At 35.7% G+C, this 21,355-nt stretch overlaps 1 protein-coding gene across 5 annotated transcripts in view; it reads right to left on the reverse strand.

Moving 5' to 3' along the window:
- Window positions 1–20,574, reverse strand: part of LOC117239588 (Down syndrome cell adhesion molecule-like protein Dscam2) — a 159,509-nt gene extending 138,935 nt beyond the window's left edge. For 2 of the 5 annotated variants that reach the window (XM_033505296.1, XM_033505298.1), the window contains exons 1-2: window positions 20,391–20,571; window positions 6,596–6,685 (exon numbers count right to left, since the gene is read on the reverse strand). In XM_033505296.1, coding sequence (XP_033361187.1) covers window positions 6,596–6,685; window positions 20,391–20,439 — 139 coding nt within the window. In that variant the 5' untranslated portion in view covers window positions 20,440–20,571. Of the gene's footprint in view, window positions 1–6,595; window positions 6,686–20,390 lie in introns of all 5 variants that reach the window. The other 3 variants (XM_033505297.1, XM_033505295.1, XM_033505294.1) reach the window with 3 other exon arrangements.
- Window positions 20,575–21,355: the final 781 nt, after the last annotated feature.

The raw sequence follows: 21,355 nt of genomic DNA on the forward strand, positions 1-21,355 counted from the left end.
TATATTATTTCTGATTTTTTAATTTTCTACTCATGTGTAATTAAGTATAACATCACAAGTATAATGTAAATTAAGTAATTACCTAGTTAAATTTGATTTTCATTTGAAGTTCTTGATTAGTTTTAGCAATATCTTTGTAGAAATATTACGATGATACTTCGAAAATTGATGCAAGGCGGGCCAAGTTTCTGTTGGAATTGGATTAAACCATACCGGCAGAACAAACAGCGGAAGGAGAAGAGGGCTGGCTTTGGTCAGACACACTTATCTTCAATCCTAGGCTTTAATTCTTGTTTCAATTTTCTACGTGTATAATACTACTTTCTCGACCTATCGTTACAGTAATACTATCCTCCTTTAAGACGTCTAACTTTTTATTTTCGAAATTTATATTTTATATTTATTTATATAATTTTTCATTCAAATTGAAACACTACCAACGACTTCAAATTCGATTTAATTCCACTATCACACATTTCAGCCTAATTTTTTACCACAATTCACGCTCTATAATATTATAACAAACCACTCAACACCTAATCAAATCTCGAACAAACAGTACAACATTTGGTAATCGTAATTGAATGTTATCTGAAATATTATAATTTTTAAATAAAGTAAATATTTTTCAATGCTACTGAACGCACAGAAAAGTTAGGAAAAATCCATCCAAACACTTCATTCTCATCTGAACGAAGCCACCCTATTACCATTAATTACTCAACAAATCCCACTTTGCGGAGTTCTTCGTTACCATCAGGCAGATTAAGAGGAATAAGCAGAAGCAAAATCTCCACGGCGTACACCGACTTGTGCACCGTAATAATTAGCGAACAAGCGAATCGTCAGCATTTTCAGATTCGGCTGATTCGCTGACTTCCGTTCATCCAAAATTAACCGATAAAAGCAATGCTCTTTGCGATCGTTTTTCTTAAATATTTGAAGAATATTCGTTTGGCTTCGATTCTTACCAATGTCGAGGGCCGGTTGAAATCGTCGTCGTCATCGTCGTCGTATCACCCTGCCGTTTTCTGTCGTTTACTCGTCGATATTTCAACGCGGCCTATCTTCGCTGTCCTCTAATGGATAATTTCCATCCCACCCCTGTTGCTGCGTCGAAACTTTGTACGAACGAGCGAAAAAACCTGGTCTGATACGCTTGTTGGCATCGACGATTGCCTCGATCAGAAATCAATAGGCCTGTCTAGAGCGTCTCTTCTCAACGCGAGTCTCTCGCGTATGTTGCTTGAATTATTGCCATAGTGTGACACGTGATCCCAAGATCCTAAAATCCCCGAGACGAGTATGCGTGTCCTTTTTATGGTGCTGTTTGAAGAACGGGTTTTACCAAGCTGTTTTTCGTTATAATGTTTTGCAGCGTTAGATATTCTAAGATATTACTGTAATTCAGAGAAGGAAAAATTTTAATTTTACAGTTGTCCAGTCGTGTAACATGCAGAAGCGGGCATGATGCCAAAGAAGTCTCAAAAACCACAGTCTAAAGTAGAATACCATCAAAGCTCAAGTTATAATTCCGAGATGAAGATAAGCCGCAAAATGTCAAATTTGAAACTAATCTAAAAGTATATGTAGAAACTACAGGGTTAGATTTCAGCCGTTGTAACAAGTTTAAATTTTAATTGTGTAAAAGCAAATTCTAGTGAATTAACTCGAAATCATTACCTTCCCCAATCTTTTCGATCTCCTACAGTATAAAACATCGATAGGCAAACTTCAAGTGCCTTTCCACACTTTTGTAATTCCTTTATACAAGTGCTGCTTCATATAAAGAAATCTTAAAAGGCACATTCTGAAATACCCTGAACACACAAACCATCATTCCAAGATTCGTCGAATCCTGCGACCTCTCGGCATCGATAAACCGTTATAAATATCATATCATCGATAAAGTGTCGAGTTTGAAGCGAATATACATATGCAATGTACATATATAAATTACAAGACTATATTCCACGCTTGTTACAACGAGCTCAAAATCGTTACTTTTTCTAATCCTTTTAACCATCTAGAGTAACAAGAAGTCGATAGATTTTTATGCTTCTAAACTTTAAAGTGTCTTCTCATTGCTTCGCAATTCCTTTGGCAAAAGAGCCAACGAAGTCTTGAGAAAACACATTCCAAAGTAGAATATACCCTGGACGCTCAAATCATCATTCCAAGATTCGTCGAATCTTGCATCGTGCCGGCATCGATAAACCATAAAATGAGAATCACTGAGCTGTTCGGGCCGGAGTGTTGGCACAGTGCTCGTGATCGATTACTCGTCATCCGCGCGCGATGTCCCGAGTTCGACGCCCACCGCCCGCTGCCAAACCAAACGTACTTCTTTCTCTTTTTTCCACACCCCACCAACCCCTTCTGCAACCCCTTCTCGCCTATCCTCCTACTCGAGCTCGTTGTCTCCTGCTCTCTTTCCCCTGTTCTATTTCCAACCTACGGGTTCCTCTCTTCGGTCGTTGCATCGATCTCTTCTCTTTCGTTCGCTCCCACCTTTCTCTCTCTTTCTCTTTCTCTCTTTCGACACACGTAGAAAACGGCCGTTGTATACGATGGACGTTCGCACACTCAGACTGATCCTTCCTCTTCTCCTTGCCGGAAGAGAATCGTAGGCTCAAATAAAAAAAAAAAAAAAAAAAGGAAAAGAAGAAGAAAGAAGAGAGAGACCAGCCACGCGGGAAGAGACGATCTTTGCCAAATCAAACTCAAGCCAGCCCCCTCGTCTTCCGTCGCATGCCGGACATTCGGAATATGGTTCGCCGCGTTCAAAGTATCGATCGTAGGTGACTAGACGACCAAACTATGCTCTAGTTTTATCTCCTTTCGATTCCTTCATAGAGGACTCTTTCTTGTCCACGTTGTTGCAGACGAAGGTTCTTTATTGGAGGTTGCTTCGAGCCGGTTGTGTGGATTCCTGGTTTGAATATCGAGAGCTTTGTACGTGGAGAGAGCGACGTTTGAACGGATGACGATTTGCAATGAGCAGAGTTATTATTCATACACGAGCTTCTCCGATTCCTTGATAGAGAGTTTTCGTCTCTCTTTCTTTCTTTCGAAGAAGATTTTGTAAAAATGTTTCGCTGTGCGGATTATGGTTGGAATATTTAGAGTTTCATACATGCAGGTAGATAATTGAGTGGATGATAATTTGGAAGAAAGTGACTAGGATATGATCACGATCATGATCACGACATTTTTCGATTTCTTGATAGAGGATTTACCTCTCCCTATTTGAGAGAGAAAGATGCTTTAGAGGGATTTGATTTGGTTCGGCGAATTGTGATTTGAATATTGAGAGTTTCGTGGATGAAGATAGGATTGTTTGAATGGATAGTGATTTGAATAAGAAGATCACTAGTCTACGACCATTCTCGATACTTGCGTTTTATCTCCTTTCGATTCTTTGATGGAAAATTTTCTTCTGTTTTTCGCGATAAAGCTTCTTTACAGAGATTTTGTTTGATTTTGAATAAGGTGACACTAGTCCGCGATCATCCACACTTTACGATTCCTTGATACAGGAAATTCCTCCTCTATCCGTTTTGCGGTACGAGGTTTTTTAAAGATACAACGTGCATTTATAGTAGAACAACAGGAAAACTATAACAAGCGAGAAAAGAACAATACGTATTTCCTTTAATACGATAAATCTCAATCGACGCGTAATCGAAGTTGAGCCGATCAAACGCGTTATTTTTATTCGAGATTAAAAACGCAAATGCATGAAAACCGCGGATGCTTTCAGAGAGTGCGTGTGACGAAGCTTTATCGAAAGCCACGTGCTTCTAGCGCAAACATCCACCTCTGTCCTTAATTAAAATGTAGAGTAACAAACAACAGTGTTGAGCAAATAAAACTCAATACCGGAATTAAAAATACGCAAATGATGAGCCACCGTGCGTTCTTAATTTACATCCACGGCTCTCGTGACTTTTAAATTATTATCATAATCTGGTCGAACGAGTGACTAGCAAGATATTTATTTTCATTAAAATTCCTAGTTGTTATACGGCATGGCTATGTGCGCATGAAAATGTTTTCAACGTGATTGAAAGAAAACATCAGATTTTCTAATTCTACTCTGATAAATCTTACAATTAATAGAGAAATATGGGAAATATATATTGATCTTTCAGCTTGTAATATTCTTCTATCGTTTTAAATAAGAATATTTGAATCATCCAATATAAAGACGATACGTCGAGAAACGAATGATTTCAAATGATAAACAGGTTTTATCAGGTTTGTCAATTACAAATTTCAATTCTGCTAATATATGTTGATGAATTCATTTATACAATACGGAAATTAATTTTATTGTTTGCATTATTGCAGTATATTAACATTAATTGAAATAATGGTACAATAATAATAGGATGCTAATTATACTAATTAAAGTTAAATAATGAAAATTATGTATAATAATAAAATATAAAATATAAATTCAATATTCTATTAAAATTTCGAACATAGAATTGTTAAACAATATTAATTAATTGTTTAGGATATAAATACTATAATCAAGTTTCTTATCGCCCTTATAAAGATGCGAATTTAACAGCTTTCGTCATACAACATTAAATTACATTCTTATTAAACAATTTGAACCTAGTTACTTTTTAATAATAATTAACAGCTGTAAAGATTTCGTAAACATTTTATCCTTGGATAATAATTAACTTTTGTAAACATTTCGTAAATATTTTATCCTCGGATACTTTTAGATAACATCGTGCACAGACTTCCCCGCTTAAAAATTTAGCATCTTAAGCGATATACCACTTCAAAATGCAATCTCTCGTTTTCTAAACCGAAAGAGAAACTCGAATCACAATCACTCGTCTTATCTACGCTATTATCAATTTCTCGATAAACCAATAGGTCAACCGTACAAAAGAAACAATCTCGTTCATATAATGTTTTCTTTGTACTCCACGTAAAATGGAATTCAAATTACTCCATACACTTTTGAAAAAGATCGCCAGATTGGGTAGGTCATTGTCTTACGTTGCTCCCATATAATAAGAACGCTATCTGTCCATTAATCTAGACACAGTTCAAGCACGGCAACGCGTCCCCTAGGATACACAAACCCTTTTCTTTCCCCCTGCTGGTGGCTATTATCGAGGCGAGAGAGAGAGAGAGAGAGAGAAAGAGAGAGAGAGAGAAGAAAGCAGAGAGGCAGAGGTCGTACTATGTTCAGAAACGAGAATAAGCCTAGACACTGGACACGCCAGAACGCTGCCAATTCTCCATTGTCCTTGGCAATCGGCCATTCTACCATTTCACCTGTACTCTTCGTTGGGGTGAACATTTTTTTGGAATCACCCAGGTGGAAAATTTTGTTGCAGAACATTTATTTTTATTCTATTATTAGACAAGACATGTCATTACGTGTACAGAAAAATATATTTCCGAAGGTTTTGTTTTGCGAGTTTGATTAACCAGCTTTCACTCTGTTGAATGAAGTATGACGATGAATATGGATCATATAGAGAATAATATTTTTGAAGAGTTTGTGTCGGAAGGTGTTGAAAATGACAACGTGAGTTCGTGCTCGCCATCCATATGCAGATGCGTTAGTTATAAGAAATAAATAGTAACTAGAAGATAGTTCTAGTTACAATCGATAGATTTAATCGATGCTTCTTTCTTTTTATCCCTAGTTTTTGTAAGAGCGTGCAATAAAGGTTTTTTTTAGCTCGGAACGGTGTGATAGATTTATCCATTCAATAAAATAATAACTATTGTGATCCTACCTCTGAGTATAGAAATAACAACAGAAGGTCAATTAGAGAATTTTGATTTCGATCGATGAAGTATTAGGTTGTCCGAAAAGTTTCTTTCGTTTTATAAGGAAATAGTAGACGCACAACGTCTTTTGTTTTATATTATTTTGTCGAATTACGTACAATCCATTTTGTTTTGTTGAGATAAACACCGTGACTTTTCACAGACGTTTGTATGAACGTGCACTGTTGTAAAGAACACGTTTGCGAAAGAAAAACACTTTCCGGACAACCTAATGTAACGATGAAGCTGAATTAAATATACGGAAGATATCGTTTTTTGGAATTTCATAGCGAAGGACGAATCAAAGGATTTTGATTCTGTTGGATAAACTAATACGATGAATACGGATTATAATATAAAATATTATTTTTGGAGATTTTGTTGCAAGATGAATTAAATAATTTGTATTCCACTGGATAAAATATGAACAAAGAATTGTTCTGTAATTTTAACTAAATTCTGGGATTCTGGAAAATTGCTGGAAAAATTGTATTTTTACATATCTATTATACTACTCCAACATACTAGTCCAACTTCCGCAAATAAAATCATTTCATATCGTTGAAAATAATGGAGACATCGAACCGATATAGAAAACCGAATAATCTATATTCTAAAGATAACAGATATGAAAATAAATATTTTAAAAAATGTACATCATACACGATATAAATTCCTATAAATTATAACTCGCAATTGTAAGAAATCAGTTACATGATTTACAGTAACGTAATGTACAAGAAATATAAATTGAACGATGAAGTTTGAAAAAGTGACTACTCACCGGTCAGAAGGAGTAACGCCACGGTCGAGTCCATTCCCAAAGCCGAAACTCTTTGAAACGCAATCAATTCAACGCATTCTCGGAACATTCCTGTAACAAGAATTACCAGGTGGTTAGAGAACGAAGCAAAAAGCTGGGATCATAGGGTGGCAAGTAGTTTGGAACAGTGTACGTTTTGCTATGATGGATTTTGGGAGTTTCTTGCGGGCGTCGGAGACCGGACGGAAATGGCTTTCCAAGCGATTAATTAGGATAGAAGGTTCCAACGGATTGGTCGGTGATGTATCGATGTTTGAGCGGTAAATACGTTTACTACCCGCATTTATTCGATAAATTTCGCTCGAGAGGTCGTCAAAGTCTATATTAGGATATTATATATAATTCTATACTATGAGATATATACTTGGAATAATATATATAACGCTTTATATAACTTTATGTATTTATTTATATCTAAAGGATCTGTTTGTCATAGAAGAAAATTAACTTCACCAAAGAAGGTGAATAAATTTATCCTATTCCAATTTTTCCCTATTTATTTATTTATTTTCTATTTCCATTTATCCTGTTTTATAATTTAAAATTGTTTCTCTTTAGAAAAACAACCTTATCCTTTTATCAGCAGGTATTTTTTATCTCCGAATTAAATTGTACATAATAATCCAAAGGGATATTTAAAAAATTCATTTAACAATATTTATCTTAATTTGAAACAACTTTCATTTCATACGAGCGAAATCAACTTCGCCCAAGTACAAGTTGATCCTACCAAATTTGTCATAATTCTGTTCAAAATAATGAAACTGTTTCCCAGCACGGTATTAAACAATTTTCGTTCATAAAATCAACTTAATCCATGTAACGCAGAATCGAGTCAAACTTCGAAACGACATTCGTTACAAAACCTACCATGGCACGAAGTAATTCCCATTCATAAGATCAACTTCGCCTAGAAATGCAAAATTGAAGCAACTTTTCTTTGAGATTTCATAGGTTTAGTAAAAGATATTTTGCCAGTCTATCTTATAAAATCGTTTATGCTAATACAACTTATAGGCTGTAATAGAGTTGATTTCTTAAAACCTCGTTAACGTACTTAGAACACAACAGAGCTTCGTTAAAAATCTAAAAAATTACGAATCCTTTATTGTTTCTCTTTGTTTTTTCCCCGCTATTCAGTGTAAATAACGATTCGATCGATTAAACTGAAGCTATTGGAACGTCCTGATCTTAAAGATCATTCGTATTAATAAGACTTAAAGATCCATAAAGTAACGTTTTACTGAAAAATCGTTACCACATCTAAACGCGAATCACAGTTGCAGATTTATTATTCTAAATTTTATTATTCTAGTTGCAGGTATTATTCTAAATCGAAAATTATGTTTCTATACTTTAAGTTCATTCGTGTTCATACGATTTCGTGCTGTAGCGCGAGATTTCTCAAAATGTCGTTAAAAAAAGGTACGAAATAAATCGCACTTGCAAATGTTTTACCGTCACTCTGGCTCGTTCTATTGGGTTGGCAACTAAATGATTGCGGATTTTGTCATTGCCACCTAATGACAAAATCCGCAACCACTTAGTTGCCAACCCAGTATTACGTACCACGAGTTAGGTTTGTATTGCAGTCGTTCGTATTGACGTAATTCGAAAATCTCTCAAAATTTCGCTAAAAGGAGTGTCAAAGAGGATCGAACATTTGCGAATCTTTTATCTTCGTTATCCTAATTTCACGTCATTTTACGGGGTTAGTTGGACGAGTTTTGCGAGAGCTTTAACGACGGAGACAGCCTGGAGAATCAGAGGGCGAATTAGCATGCTGCCTACGCATCTGTTGACCATTAATCAATTAGCGCGATTCCACGAGCATGCAGGCGGTGTAACGACTGTCCAAGCGATAGAGTGTCCCCGTGGCGTAAAATTTCAGTTAAATGGCGCACGCTCGTACTACGCGCGTGTTAAATGATCACGTCGAAAACCGCGGCGAGAGTAAAGTTTAATAACGCGACAGAAACGGCCATCGTCAAACCGTACCGGCCAGACCATGGTGGCCGTACAAAATTATTCGCTTTATGGTGCAGTGGTGTATTGTGGTTGTTCATGGTGAAGGATAACGCGCAATGTTTTCGGGAATTTGGTTGGGTTATTGGACGTGAAATGCCGGTGAATGGGCATCGTTGGTGAGGATTATGAGGTGTGCTGTATAAATGGAACGAAAGCAGGTGTCGAAGATAAATGTGATTTTTGCTACATTATTTTAATGAACTATTACAAAAGAAAATGGTAAAATTGGAATAATATTGATACGTGAGATATACATATGAGAGATGGGAACCGAGCTTCATCTTTTTATCAGTTCCACTATTTCATTGCCCAAATATATGACTAACGCCCAATTTTGAACAAAATAAATGGTCGTATGAGGTATGCTGAATAAATCGAATGAAATCGCATGTCGGATATAAATATGATTTTTATCAGGGTTTTTTTAATTAATCGTTGCAAGTAATAATAAAATATGGTCAAAATTGGTACGAGTCTCTTAGAAGCCACAGATAATTTTCACAATTTTACTGCCGAGATATATAATTAACGTTCCACTGTCAAAAAATAAATAATTCATTTCCATAATTTTGTTTATCGAAGAAACATGGCACAAATAGTAGTTGCAGCATCTAGACTCGAGAATCAACGTTAGTAATCGATAATTAGAATCTAAATCTTAATAAATTCGATATTCTATTATACGTTGTTTAAAAAGTGAAACTACCTTTTGCCTTCATTTTTCTTAACAAAGTAGAATCATTTGATCATTCTACATAGAATTAATATTCACGCGGTAACGAAAGTATTTGAGAAAATTCTAAGATTTCCAATCCTTCGTATAATTCTTCCTAAAAATATTTTTAAAGATATTCACCTCATTGTAATATATTTTCTGTTACAGTTAACCAATAAATAATTCTTACCCGTGTCAGAATTCGATGAAGCTATTAAACGTATTCTACATCTGTTAATTCTATAAAATTTTATAAAGACGTGTTCTGAAAAGTAACATGATGTATAAGTGAAGGAATTTCTGTTCGAGATTCCTCGAATGTCCAACGTTGGAATTGAAACGTATTAGGCTGAACGCGGGTACACGTATAAACCGGTCGATAAGCGATAAGATTGATGATGGCGTGGTTAAGATATTCATTTATTTCTGAAGAGTGACACGTTATTTTTCAGGACGCTCTTCGACGAGCGTAATACATTTATCTTAATATTTCATGCTGTCCAGAGAGCCGAAAACGTGTGTGCGTGTGTATATATAGAACAAATGTAACTGCGAACGTTGGAAATAGAAAGAATTACACGACGACAAATTTTTTATTTTTTACCATTCACATTTTATTCTATTCTAATTCTAAGGGATAACAGTAATTGTAGCTTTCCATTTACATTACATTCTTTTTATTCTTCTTACAAAGCTTTTATTTAATATTCAAGGGCCGAAGATATTGTGATATATAGTAAATGGTAATATACGATAAAAGAAATATTTCATCTCCTGTGTATAAATTGAATTTTAAATTTCAAGGCGATTCATCTCCCTATCAACTTTGGAATAAATCATCGTATTCAAATTCTCTTCTCTTTCTTTTCTTTTTTTTCTTATGCAAGAAGTCTAAAGTAGGTATAGTTAGATATTATAAATGAAAGAGAGGAAGAGATTTTTTTATATCGACATATAGAGAACTTTTCCTTTCTGTCTAGGATATTCCCACTATCGAAATATAGACAAAATTGAAATCAAATATGAAACAAAGTGTTTCAACTATCCCTTCATTCCTTTACGATTACATTTTATTCACTTTTTGATAATTCTCCCAAAGGATGATCAATTCCTAGCTTTCTCCAGATCTTTCGATAAAACATCAGAAAATAAACATTAACAATATCCTCTATCCTTCGATTCTATCTTTTTATTCTCATTTTTTACTATTTATCAAATTCCAACATACTACTCTCTATCTCACAATTCTCCATTCTTTACTTACCCACCCTTATTCTTATCATCCTTCTAATCATCCAACATAGAAATTAAATTACCAGAACATGATCGTAATATTAATTGCATACTACTAACTCATGCTACCAATAATTACTGTAGCGGCACACGAGTCAGAGGACGATGCGAATCGAGAGCGACTCGTGTTATTTTGCCTTGGGACATTGACACCGCCTTGACGCAAAAAACGTATGGATAAATAAACTCCAGACAAAGCAATGTCGCCACTACGTGCAGCCGTCGATCAAAGACGAATTTGAATTCTTCGACTCTCCCCCGATCAGTATAAATAAGCGGATGCGATCGCAAGGAAATGAATTACAGTTGTCGATCAGTTATCAATGAGTTATCAACGTTGATTAACGTGTCATTAGCGATCCTATTTTACGACTTACACACTGTACGAGCGTCTCAACAAATATAGCCTGTATACTAATTTATTATTTTAAATATACTCGACGGTTCAACAACAAGCAATAACATTTAATAAATCTCATCCTCTGTACAAGTCCTCTACATTACTATGATTACTTCTTATTAAATAATTAATTAATTTTTCACATTCTCAGAGCGATCGAAAAATAGGAAAAGAAAATTACAGTAAAAAATACTACTCCCTATCCTTCAACTTTGTGTTTCACCCCTATCCATCCTCTCTACTCGTCTTCCATCATCCGTGAAAAAGTACGCGTACCACCAAACTCCTAGTTCCTCGATTTCTTTTTCGTACAGCAGACTAAAACTCCAAGTATCCAGAGTCGCACGTACTCTGCACCGCGGTATAACTTCAAAAAGGCCACGCACGCGGTTGTAGCTGGTTGATCCCAGCGGAACGACGACGACGTCCGGGTTATGGTCGCGTAGGGGTTTACGGGGGTTGTAGGATGGGTGGTTGGCTTTAGAAGCACATTTCGTTGACCGGACAGAAAAGCACGGGAATAGTTCAGTAGGGATGGTGCGGTTGTACTGGTGTCCGGAAGCGCGACGACGGTCATTTTTCACGGCACGGACGTCCGTTTCTGGTCTACGATCACCGCGAAATACAAACAAAAATGGGCCAGGAAATATGCAGAGAATGAATAGTGGCTTCAACTGACTTGTTTTCCGCGTATAGTAACTTTTCTCTTGTTTCTTTCTTTTCTTGCATCTTTAAGAAGTTAATGAGTAACGAGAAGAATAATGTTGTTTGTTAAGAGGTGCATAATTGTACGTACGTACTTCACGGTCACATGATACGTAAATTTGCTAGTTTCTTAATGGCACGTTCTTTTATCTTGCTTTTAATTATCGTAATTTTCCGTTCTACGCATAAACTTAATTTTAACATTATAATCGAGAAGGTTATTAACGATGGTTCCTCTTACGATTACACGAATGTTTTTCCCCTTTTTAAATGAAATTGCATGAAATTTTTACTTTAATTCTTACAATTTTTGGTTGCATTATAAATACTAAGAAAAAGAGATTTGTTCTGATACTCGATTTTACCATTGCTATTGGATGTGTAGTTTCCTACGTTACTTGATATTTTTTATCCCATTACTGTGTTATATGAGTTAACTTATTAATGCAACATTCGACGTATATTTATTTACAACAACATTTTCCAATTAAAAGTACGCATATGCTGAAATATCTACAATTTTCAGCCAAAGTAATGAAATAAAAATTCAATCTTTAGGAAACTACGAGAGATCGTTTAACAAAAAAATTATTCGATTTAATCCTACGATCGTTCACACTTATACACACATATACTTATGCACTTACACTTTATAAAATAAATTCCAAACAGATCATTTTATATATTACGCTCTATTAAACGTTTCTGTTAATCTGAAAGCTAAACTTCGAGCAAAATAATAAAAGATAACTAAACAGCTAGTCCCTGAAATAACCTAAAAAGGTACTCGTCACGAAATAAGTTCACAAAAACGAAATACTCTGATAGTTGTTGCCAGTGGGTGACTTAGCGGCCAACGACAAATATCGTCTCGGTTCTCTCCCCTGTCGATCGTATTTTTTCCTGGTTTATGGTGCGTGCACAAGAATTTACTGTTAAGGTCTCTTAGGGTCTCTTTTTCTTGCACAGCCGAATAGCGACCAGCTTGACTAAAGTAAGCCCAAAAAGGATGATTTATGGTCCGACACGGTTCCTTTCCAAGCTTTTCAGGGAAATCGACCCCTGCGATCGCAACGTATCAGGCGATATGAGAATGGCGCGGGCGAAAAGAATTTAAGCTCAGCCGTTTGATAGGAAGTAGATAGTTGGAAACTGTCCCGAGATGAAAATTTTCGAGAATATTTTGCTAAGCTTGTGACGGAGAAAAATTGAAAATCTTCAATGTTTGCGGTTAGAATAGTTACTTTTTATAGTGTGTTGAGAATATAGGATATGGTTAGAATACGGTTAGGATATGAAACATTTATCAAATCAACAGACACATGAAACGAGATCCAGATATAAGCAAAACCGTAGCTAATGACCGCGTTGTCGATGCGACGCTGAAGAATGAAAGAAGAAAAAGAAGAAGAAGAATATTGTACAGAAAATATTTCCTTACGAAAAATTATTACATAAAACTCAACTCTCCACTCAATGTATATTCTACATATTATAATCTATATAATCTATATAATCTATATAATCTATATAATATAAGTTAAAAAAATTTATAACTTTCACTTCTTCCATTTATTATTCGATATACAAATTACGCTCAATATATTAATAGTGTACAGGATAATGGTATTACACATACAGTAAGCTTGTTACTAACTTGAGATGCAATCATTACAATTACTAATGTTATACAATTAGAAATGGAATTAGACCATTTATTAGTAATATTTTTAATTTTTCGCCGCCTCTCGAAAAGGTTGCAATATAATTAGTATGCTGTTTAGTAACTAAATGGGTAATGGAACCGTTGTTCTATATGTGTGTAGATAAAATACAAATAACAAAATAGAAATTATTTCATACTTTTTAGCGCTTTTCAAAGTCAGCAATCTTTTTTTTAGCAGAAAATCTTTTATTTCACATTTCGCCAGCTTTTGACGTGACTAACACGGAAATTCGAGGATGAGGAATCATCAGGATCGTTGCTCATTCGGCCCCAAACCGCAACGTTACGATTTTTTGCAATTTAAATGCAATAACAACGAAGCATTTTCATGGAGGACAATTTCATGGAGAAAGAGTTCCCGTTACAACATCCTCTCGAGTTCGGTTAGCTTTGCAATTTACGTTGCATGTAGCTGCGAATACAAATTGGTTTGATCGATACACCGAGCCAATGGATCACTGTCGAGTTTTAGAACTTTCGTTTATTTGTTGTAAAGAAATGTGTCGTTGTTGCGTCGTTGTCGTATCGTTCGTGCGGTGAAAAGATATATCGGAAAAATTGACGTTTTATTGTACAAGCTTTTATGAGTGTCAACCATAAAAGATATTTGGCGCATGAGAATTATTAAAATGGATTGTTTTTCTCCTTGTTTCTATTATACTGATTTATCGCGAATTTCATTTACAAATTTTTTATTTTATGAAATATGTTACGTTCCTATTAATCATACACTGAATTCGTTACATTGATACAGTTATGAATATTCGTGCGATTAATATTCTAAACAGTAGCGGAATTTTGAATTGCTATACAAAACTAACTCCCGACGTGTTACTATGTCTTCCAAAACTCTGTTCCAAGTATCGAACGAAGATTTTAGCTACAAAGCGCGATACCAACTCTTAAACGTAATTTTTAATACAGTGCAAATTAAAGACGCAAATAAATAAAAAAAAATCCTACAAATAAAATTTCCATAGTTACATACAAATTACCAATCATTACATACAAATTGTACCAAAGATTTGAGCAATTACCTATTCACAAACTAAAAAATAATTTCACAGAAAAAAAATCCCTTCTCACATACATACGATCATCGTCAAATTAACATGTAAATGGCCAAACAAAAAATCGACGTTTGCCCGGCCCAATTTCACGCCCGCAAAATCAACCGCATACAGAACGAATAACCAAAGAACCCCCATAGAATCGCGCCAAGTCCCATTCAATCTGTCGATTCGAGAGCCGCTGCTTGTACTCTGCGTAACCATTAAACCACCCTTTCCTCGTTCGCTCGCTATATTCCTACAGAGAGACACATCTCGAAAACACACACAAAACGGGAAAGGGAAGAAGAAAAATATTCCACGTAAACCAGGAAACGGTAGTTACGTTGAAACGATAGCGCGTAGCGTACAGAGAAAATACGAGAGGAAGATGGATAGGGCAGAAAAAAAAATTATTAAAGGTCTCGACGACGACGTCGACGACGTTGGAACGTTGCTACAACCGGGATCAACCGTTTCAGTATCGCATGAATGCATTATTCGCCTGAAACGTGCCCACCGCGGTGAGTAACCATAGACACGCATGCAGAGCCTCGACAGATTTCGTTCGATCATGCGACCGAGGGAAAAAAGGTTTTTTCAACCTCTCCTGCCCCGCCGGGGGTTGTCACTTTGCGCCGACGTTTGATGCTTTTACTCTGGCGTCTCTCTCGCTTTCGTTTCTTCTGCCGTTTCTCCCTTTCGTTTTTCAAAGCTTTTTGCACCGGTGAAAAGAAGCCAGGAACCGGGCACGGGAAACACCGACGACGACGACACGATTTCCTCTGGCCGTCGTCGTCGTCGGTGGTTTTTGCGGTATACACGCGTCGAGAGCATCGCGAGCGTAACTCGCCTATACGGCGAATGGCTATACGTTCGTTACAACGAACTGCATGGAAAAGGGAGATTTTTTCGTTGATATTCGATTCGTCACGAGAAAGGGAGCCTTTCAGGGGCTGTTTCTTTTCTCTTTTTCTTCTGTATTTTTCTGCCAGTCTCGTGGCAGTGGTTCGAGTCGAGTGGTTGAAAGGGAACGTCGATGGATAGCTTGGTTTGATCACGTTAGAGACGGTTTGACGACGTTCTTTCGGCGACTTTCGTACTTTTCACTGGTTCGTTGGTCGCTTGATAGAGTTTCGTAGCGAGAAATTCGTACGATTTGGGATTTCAAGCTTTTTGCAGCCTGGTATCGTGATGTTATTAAATTGGAAATTTCAGTCAAATGGAACCCGTTCCATATCTCCTTCCAACCAATACGAGTCTGAATTTTCCACTTTTATAATTGTCGACGATTGATCACGATTCGAGTATTCGCTAATCGATGGCAAACATTTGCGTATTCTATCAATTGGAATTTTAACTTGAATCTTCGAAAGATTGGAAAGATCTCTTATGCAACTGCAGCGACTGATAAACGATAATCTGCTCGGCATTAACGAAAACGGACGAACTACTGCATTTCGTAGCATCAATGTTAAAGTCATCGTCGTTTCTGCTCTTAGATCATTTTTCATAACACATCAATTATCAGAATCAGTTTCAAGAATTCCTGGATTCTGATGATTCTTATAGATCTACACTACTGCAGCTATTTAGAAATAATCTGTGTAATTAATCACCGAGGATGTATATACACTGAGATTATTTCATTTTCTATTAAGATACATGGAGTAATCACGTAAAGGTCAGCTCCATCAAATATCTGATATTTTTAAAAATCCACATACATTTGAAGTTTCGTTTGAAAAAACATTTCATATGCACCCACCTATGCCACGCTAAATCACAAGAAACACAATACTGTTATATCACAGATAGAACCATAAACAATGTTGCGAAAAAGCGTGCGAAAAAGCGTAAGTGTCGACAGGCCAAAAGAGCCTGGAAACTTCAATGGACCAAGCGGCCCATCAATGTGTCGTCGGTCCTTCAGTCGAACAGTTACGCGGAAAAGAGCCCTATGTGACCATGGCCGTGGATGGTTGCGAAACGCGTAAGTTGTGGGGCTATGACAAACGACAAAGGGATGCTTAACCCTTTCGCTTCGAGCGCCACTTATAGGCAGCACCCGCGAAATGACCGCGACCACGCGACGTCTCCTGGATCCGGCACCCCATATATCCGACATCCAAATGATGCATATACAAGTGCTATCTGTAGTCAATAATATATTTTTTCGTTATCGGCAGAACATCTGTTGATTTTATTGACATATTGAATTAACCACTTCTTAAAGTTACTCATTGATGAAACAACATCAAAACGTTTCACGCAATATATTTCAAACATCCAAACGATCGCGTACTGTTTCATGCTAAAAAAATCTATTAAATCCATTGACAGTGAAACGATATTTCATATACGGTTCGTACAAGAATTATTGTTATTTAAGACTTAGGAAAACGTATATACGGCAACCACGCACACTGTGCGTATTTCTGGCGCGTGTTTCCGTTCAGTGACAGTGCTTCGGCAGACTGGACTGCCGAAGCGAAAAGGTTAAGGGAGAAAGACGAATTGATAATCAGTCGTGAGTTGAGAAGTCAGAGAGTGCGGTCAGCGTTGTGGAGAGTGTTGTCAGCGTTGTCGAGGAGGATGATCCGCGTAAAAGAGAGCGTTGGAACCGTGGCGACGAGAGTTGTAAATTAATTATTTAGTTGTCTTAGTTATAGCATATTATTGTATTTGGTTCGCGTTAAATAACCATCGTTTGCTGTTTAATCCATTCTAAATAAATAAAAAAAATCCTACAGTACCTTAATTTCCTCGACACGTTCGATACTCCTTTACGTAAATACTTCTTCACCCACACGACAAAGAATTCTCGTCGTATCCTGAAAATTACATGTCTCGATGCATTTCGCGGCGGTTTTCGCTTAAGGATACCCTCCGGTAATGGAAACCATTATTACGGCGAATATCGAAAGGATTTTGCGGGTAAGCGGGCAAAGGGAACGGGAATGGGCGGAACAGGATCGGGTTTAATCGGTGGAAAATCTACTTTGCCAGAAAATTACGATATTGAATTCGTTGGCACTTTAACAAGTCCCCCACGGGCCGAGTCTTCGCCGCGATCGATCGATCGCAGAAACTCGGCCTCGCTTTTGTCCGCCACCGCGATACGTCTAAATCGCTTATCCGAACGTCTCTGCGTTCTCTCACCTGTTGAATACCAAAGAAAGTTCGCTCGGCGGGCGCGTCGATACGCCGCCGCGCTCAGGAATAACGAGAAAAGGGTCTCGCAGATGGTTGCGCGCGAATAATAGGTCAAAACCGGTCACGTGCCGACCTTTTCCTTCCTTTCGTTCGTTCGAACGATCCCTTTCTCTTTCTTTCATTTTTTCTTTTTTTTCTTTCTTTTTTTTTTTTTTTGGGATACGTCGACGCGTTCTGATGTTTCGTTTCATATCTCGTTTTAGAGGAATTTTCAACTTTGCATACAGTGGCTGACTAATGAAAGTATTCAAACGTTTGACCGTAGAAAACTTGTATGCATATATCGTGTGCGTTGTATAAAACATCTTGAAATTTTTATTGTAATATTATAATAGTATTGTAACGAGAAGTGACTAGGTGATTATGTCAATTAAATTTGAAAACGATTTGGAAATGTTAGTGGAAGTCAGGAAGGATTTATTGCGAATGTACATTTAGTAGAAAATTAGTACGCTGAAGGAATAGCCAATTAAACTCGTGAAAATATTTGAACATTTATCATAGGAAATTTGTATGTTTGTTTTATGTGTATCATAAGAAACACGAAATTTGAAATGTATGTAAAAGTTGCAAGAGATTTATTCCAAATATATAGTTCGTAAAAAATGTAATATATGTATAGTCTGGACAATTATATTATATTAAACATATAATGAGTATTAAAAGTAGTTTCAATAAGCATTAAGGTGTACCGATATACTAAATAATTGATTGTTTATAAATTATTATATTTAGATACATAATATATATAAATTGTTTATAAATACTTTTATGATCTCTGTGAAGAATCATCTACACTAAACATCTTGAAACTTCTATGTACATTTTCAAATTTGTTTCAAATTTTGCCAATGTAATGACGATAGTCCACTTACGTTACACTGCTAATGAAACCTTTAAGTGTTTTGTATAAGACTTATATTAAAAACATAAAGCAAAATATAACTTGTATTCACAAGAAATTCCTACAAGTTATAAGAATGATTTCGTATAAAACTCATATTAAGAACACAAGGCAAAATATAATTTCTATTCACAAGAAATTCCTACAAGTTATAAGAATGATTTCGTATAAAACTCATATTAGGAACAAAAAGCAAAATATAATATGTATTTAAGAAATTCCTACAAATTATAAGAATAATTCTGTATTAGACTCATAATAAGAACATAGGGCAAAATATAATTTGCATTCACAAGAAATGCCTACAAGTTATAAGAATAATTTCGCACAAGACTTATATTAAAAACATAAAGCAAAATATAACTTGTATTCACAAGAAATTCCTACAAGTTATAAGAATGATTTCGTATAAAGCTCATATTAAGAACACAAGGCAAAATATAATTTCTATTCACAAGAAATTCCTACAAGTTATAAGAATAATTTCGTATAAAACTCATATTAAGAACACAAGGCAAAATATAATTTGTATTCACAAGAAATGCCTACACGTTATGAGAATAATTTCGTATGAGACTCATATTAAGAACATAAGGCAAAATATAATATGTATTTAAGAAATTCCTACAAATTATAAGAATAATTTTGTATTAGACTCATAATAAGAACATGGGGCAAAATATAATTTGTATTCATACGAAATACCTACAAGTTATAAGAATAATGTATAGAAGGTAATAATAATTTATAAGAAATAAGTTATAAAAATAAATATAAGACTCATATTAAGAACACAAGGCAAAATATAATATGTGTTCATAAGAAATGCCTACGAGCTATAAGTATAATTTCGTAAATAACTGTATGCATGAGAAAATGCGAAGTTGATCTATCGTTTGAAGATACTTGAAAAAAATATGTAAAAGCTGTATGAGCAAAATGACAACAAACGTACGGAGATAGGCAAAAGAAATCGGGAAACGAAGCGTTTGTTTTGATGGTACGACAAGGCACCGATAACAGACGACAGAAATCAAGAGCAGAGTTTTCATTAAGCGAAGGAATATACTTTTCACTGTACTTTTTCCAGTAAAATTTAATAAAATGTCATGTTAATTAAGTATTTACTTTCAAACATTTTTCGCAACACAGATGTTGACTGACGCTAACACATGTTCATGAATCGAAACTACACAACAGATCGTATGACAAACTATACAAAAAATATTCGACACAGAATGGTTTGTACTTTCCATTTATACGTTTTCTTTTTCAGCAAACGTACAACCGTATAACAACGAAAATGTAATAAACGCGTTACAATATTTACGGGATATGACTTTATGTAAAAGAAAAATAATCTCATATAATAAATAAAATAATAAATATAATGAATAAAATCTCAATATTAAGAAATTAAACCCTTCCTCCTAACACTTTGCACATTTGAGTTGCACAACAACACCGATACGATTCACAAAATGTCTAAAAAGTTTGACTTTTAAAAATTTATTACAGCAACGCGTTAACTATTTTTCAACTGACTTACTTACACTCAGAAAAACTCTATAATCTTTTACAAAGTCGTCTAAAGTAGAAAGAAATCTTACGTGTAATTCCCTATGTTCGTGTCAATTTTGAAAAAAAAGACGTACTTGTATCGGTCGTTTCTCCGCAGAACTTCTCACTTAACGTAAAACAAAAGGAAACTTTTACCAACCTTCCACATCGGTCCATAGCAGCCTTCGGTGTTTTTCCACGACCTCCATGATGAAACGCACCAAAGTTGCTCCATTATCACGAAAAACACGTTTGCTTCGCTATCGAGAAGACCGGTAACTAATCGAAAGTTTCGCGATACGACCAGCCCCGTACGGCTTAACGCGATTAACTGAAGAAAGAAAGGGGCGAACGTGAAAGGTCACGGTTGTTTAGCCGGCCGAACTTGTCTAAATGCAAACACAATAAGCTTTCGGCGAGGGCACGAGTCACGTAACGTCGCGTAAACAAGCTGTAACGCCGACAGCGACTCATTATGAAATCCAATAACGCGAGTTAAGACATCGTTACGCGACACAGAGCAAACGAAACTGTCCTCGACTCGTTACCTGGGCCCGACTAATCGCGACTAAGCTTGAAAATCGATCACAATTGACGCTTGGCGAAAGGTCGTGGAGGGGATGTCGTAATTCTCTGGCGATGATTCGACTGCGGAATTTCATGGATTTTTATATTCTTGCGAAATATTTCTATTATTACGACTGAACGTATACATTATATGCAAATGTATAGTTATATTATGCAAATGGAATTTCGATAGAAAATTGTTTTATATTGTTATACTTTGATGAACATGATCGACGAAACAGAATTTCGATAGAGAAATAGAGAGTTTTTCGGTAGAATTTCGTATATGCGTACACGTTATAAGCATTTTTCACATTTTTGCAGATTTCACATAGGCTTATAAAAAATGTACGTTCTAGTTATAACAAATACTCTATTTTGGATATTTTATATATATATGCATTTGCGTAGATCGTGTGCAATTTTGAGCCATCAAATTTTCCATAAATGCATAACAATAAACAATCTCGGACACTAATAAAACATAATGTTCCTTTATGAATTAAAAGTTTTTTTTTAGTTTGATAAATACACAGCACGTTACGGTTCTTTGATCCA

The sequence above is a fragment of the Bombus vosnesenskii genome, unplaced genomic scaffold (assembly GCF_011952255.1).
Source record: "Bombus vosnesenskii isolate JDL3184/JDL3185 unplaced genomic scaffold, Bvos_JDL3184-5_v1.1 scf7180000014105, whole genome shotgun sequence".
Classification (NCBI taxonomy): domain Eukaryota; kingdom Metazoa; phylum Arthropoda; class Insecta; order Hymenoptera; family Apidae; genus Bombus; species Bombus vosnesenskii.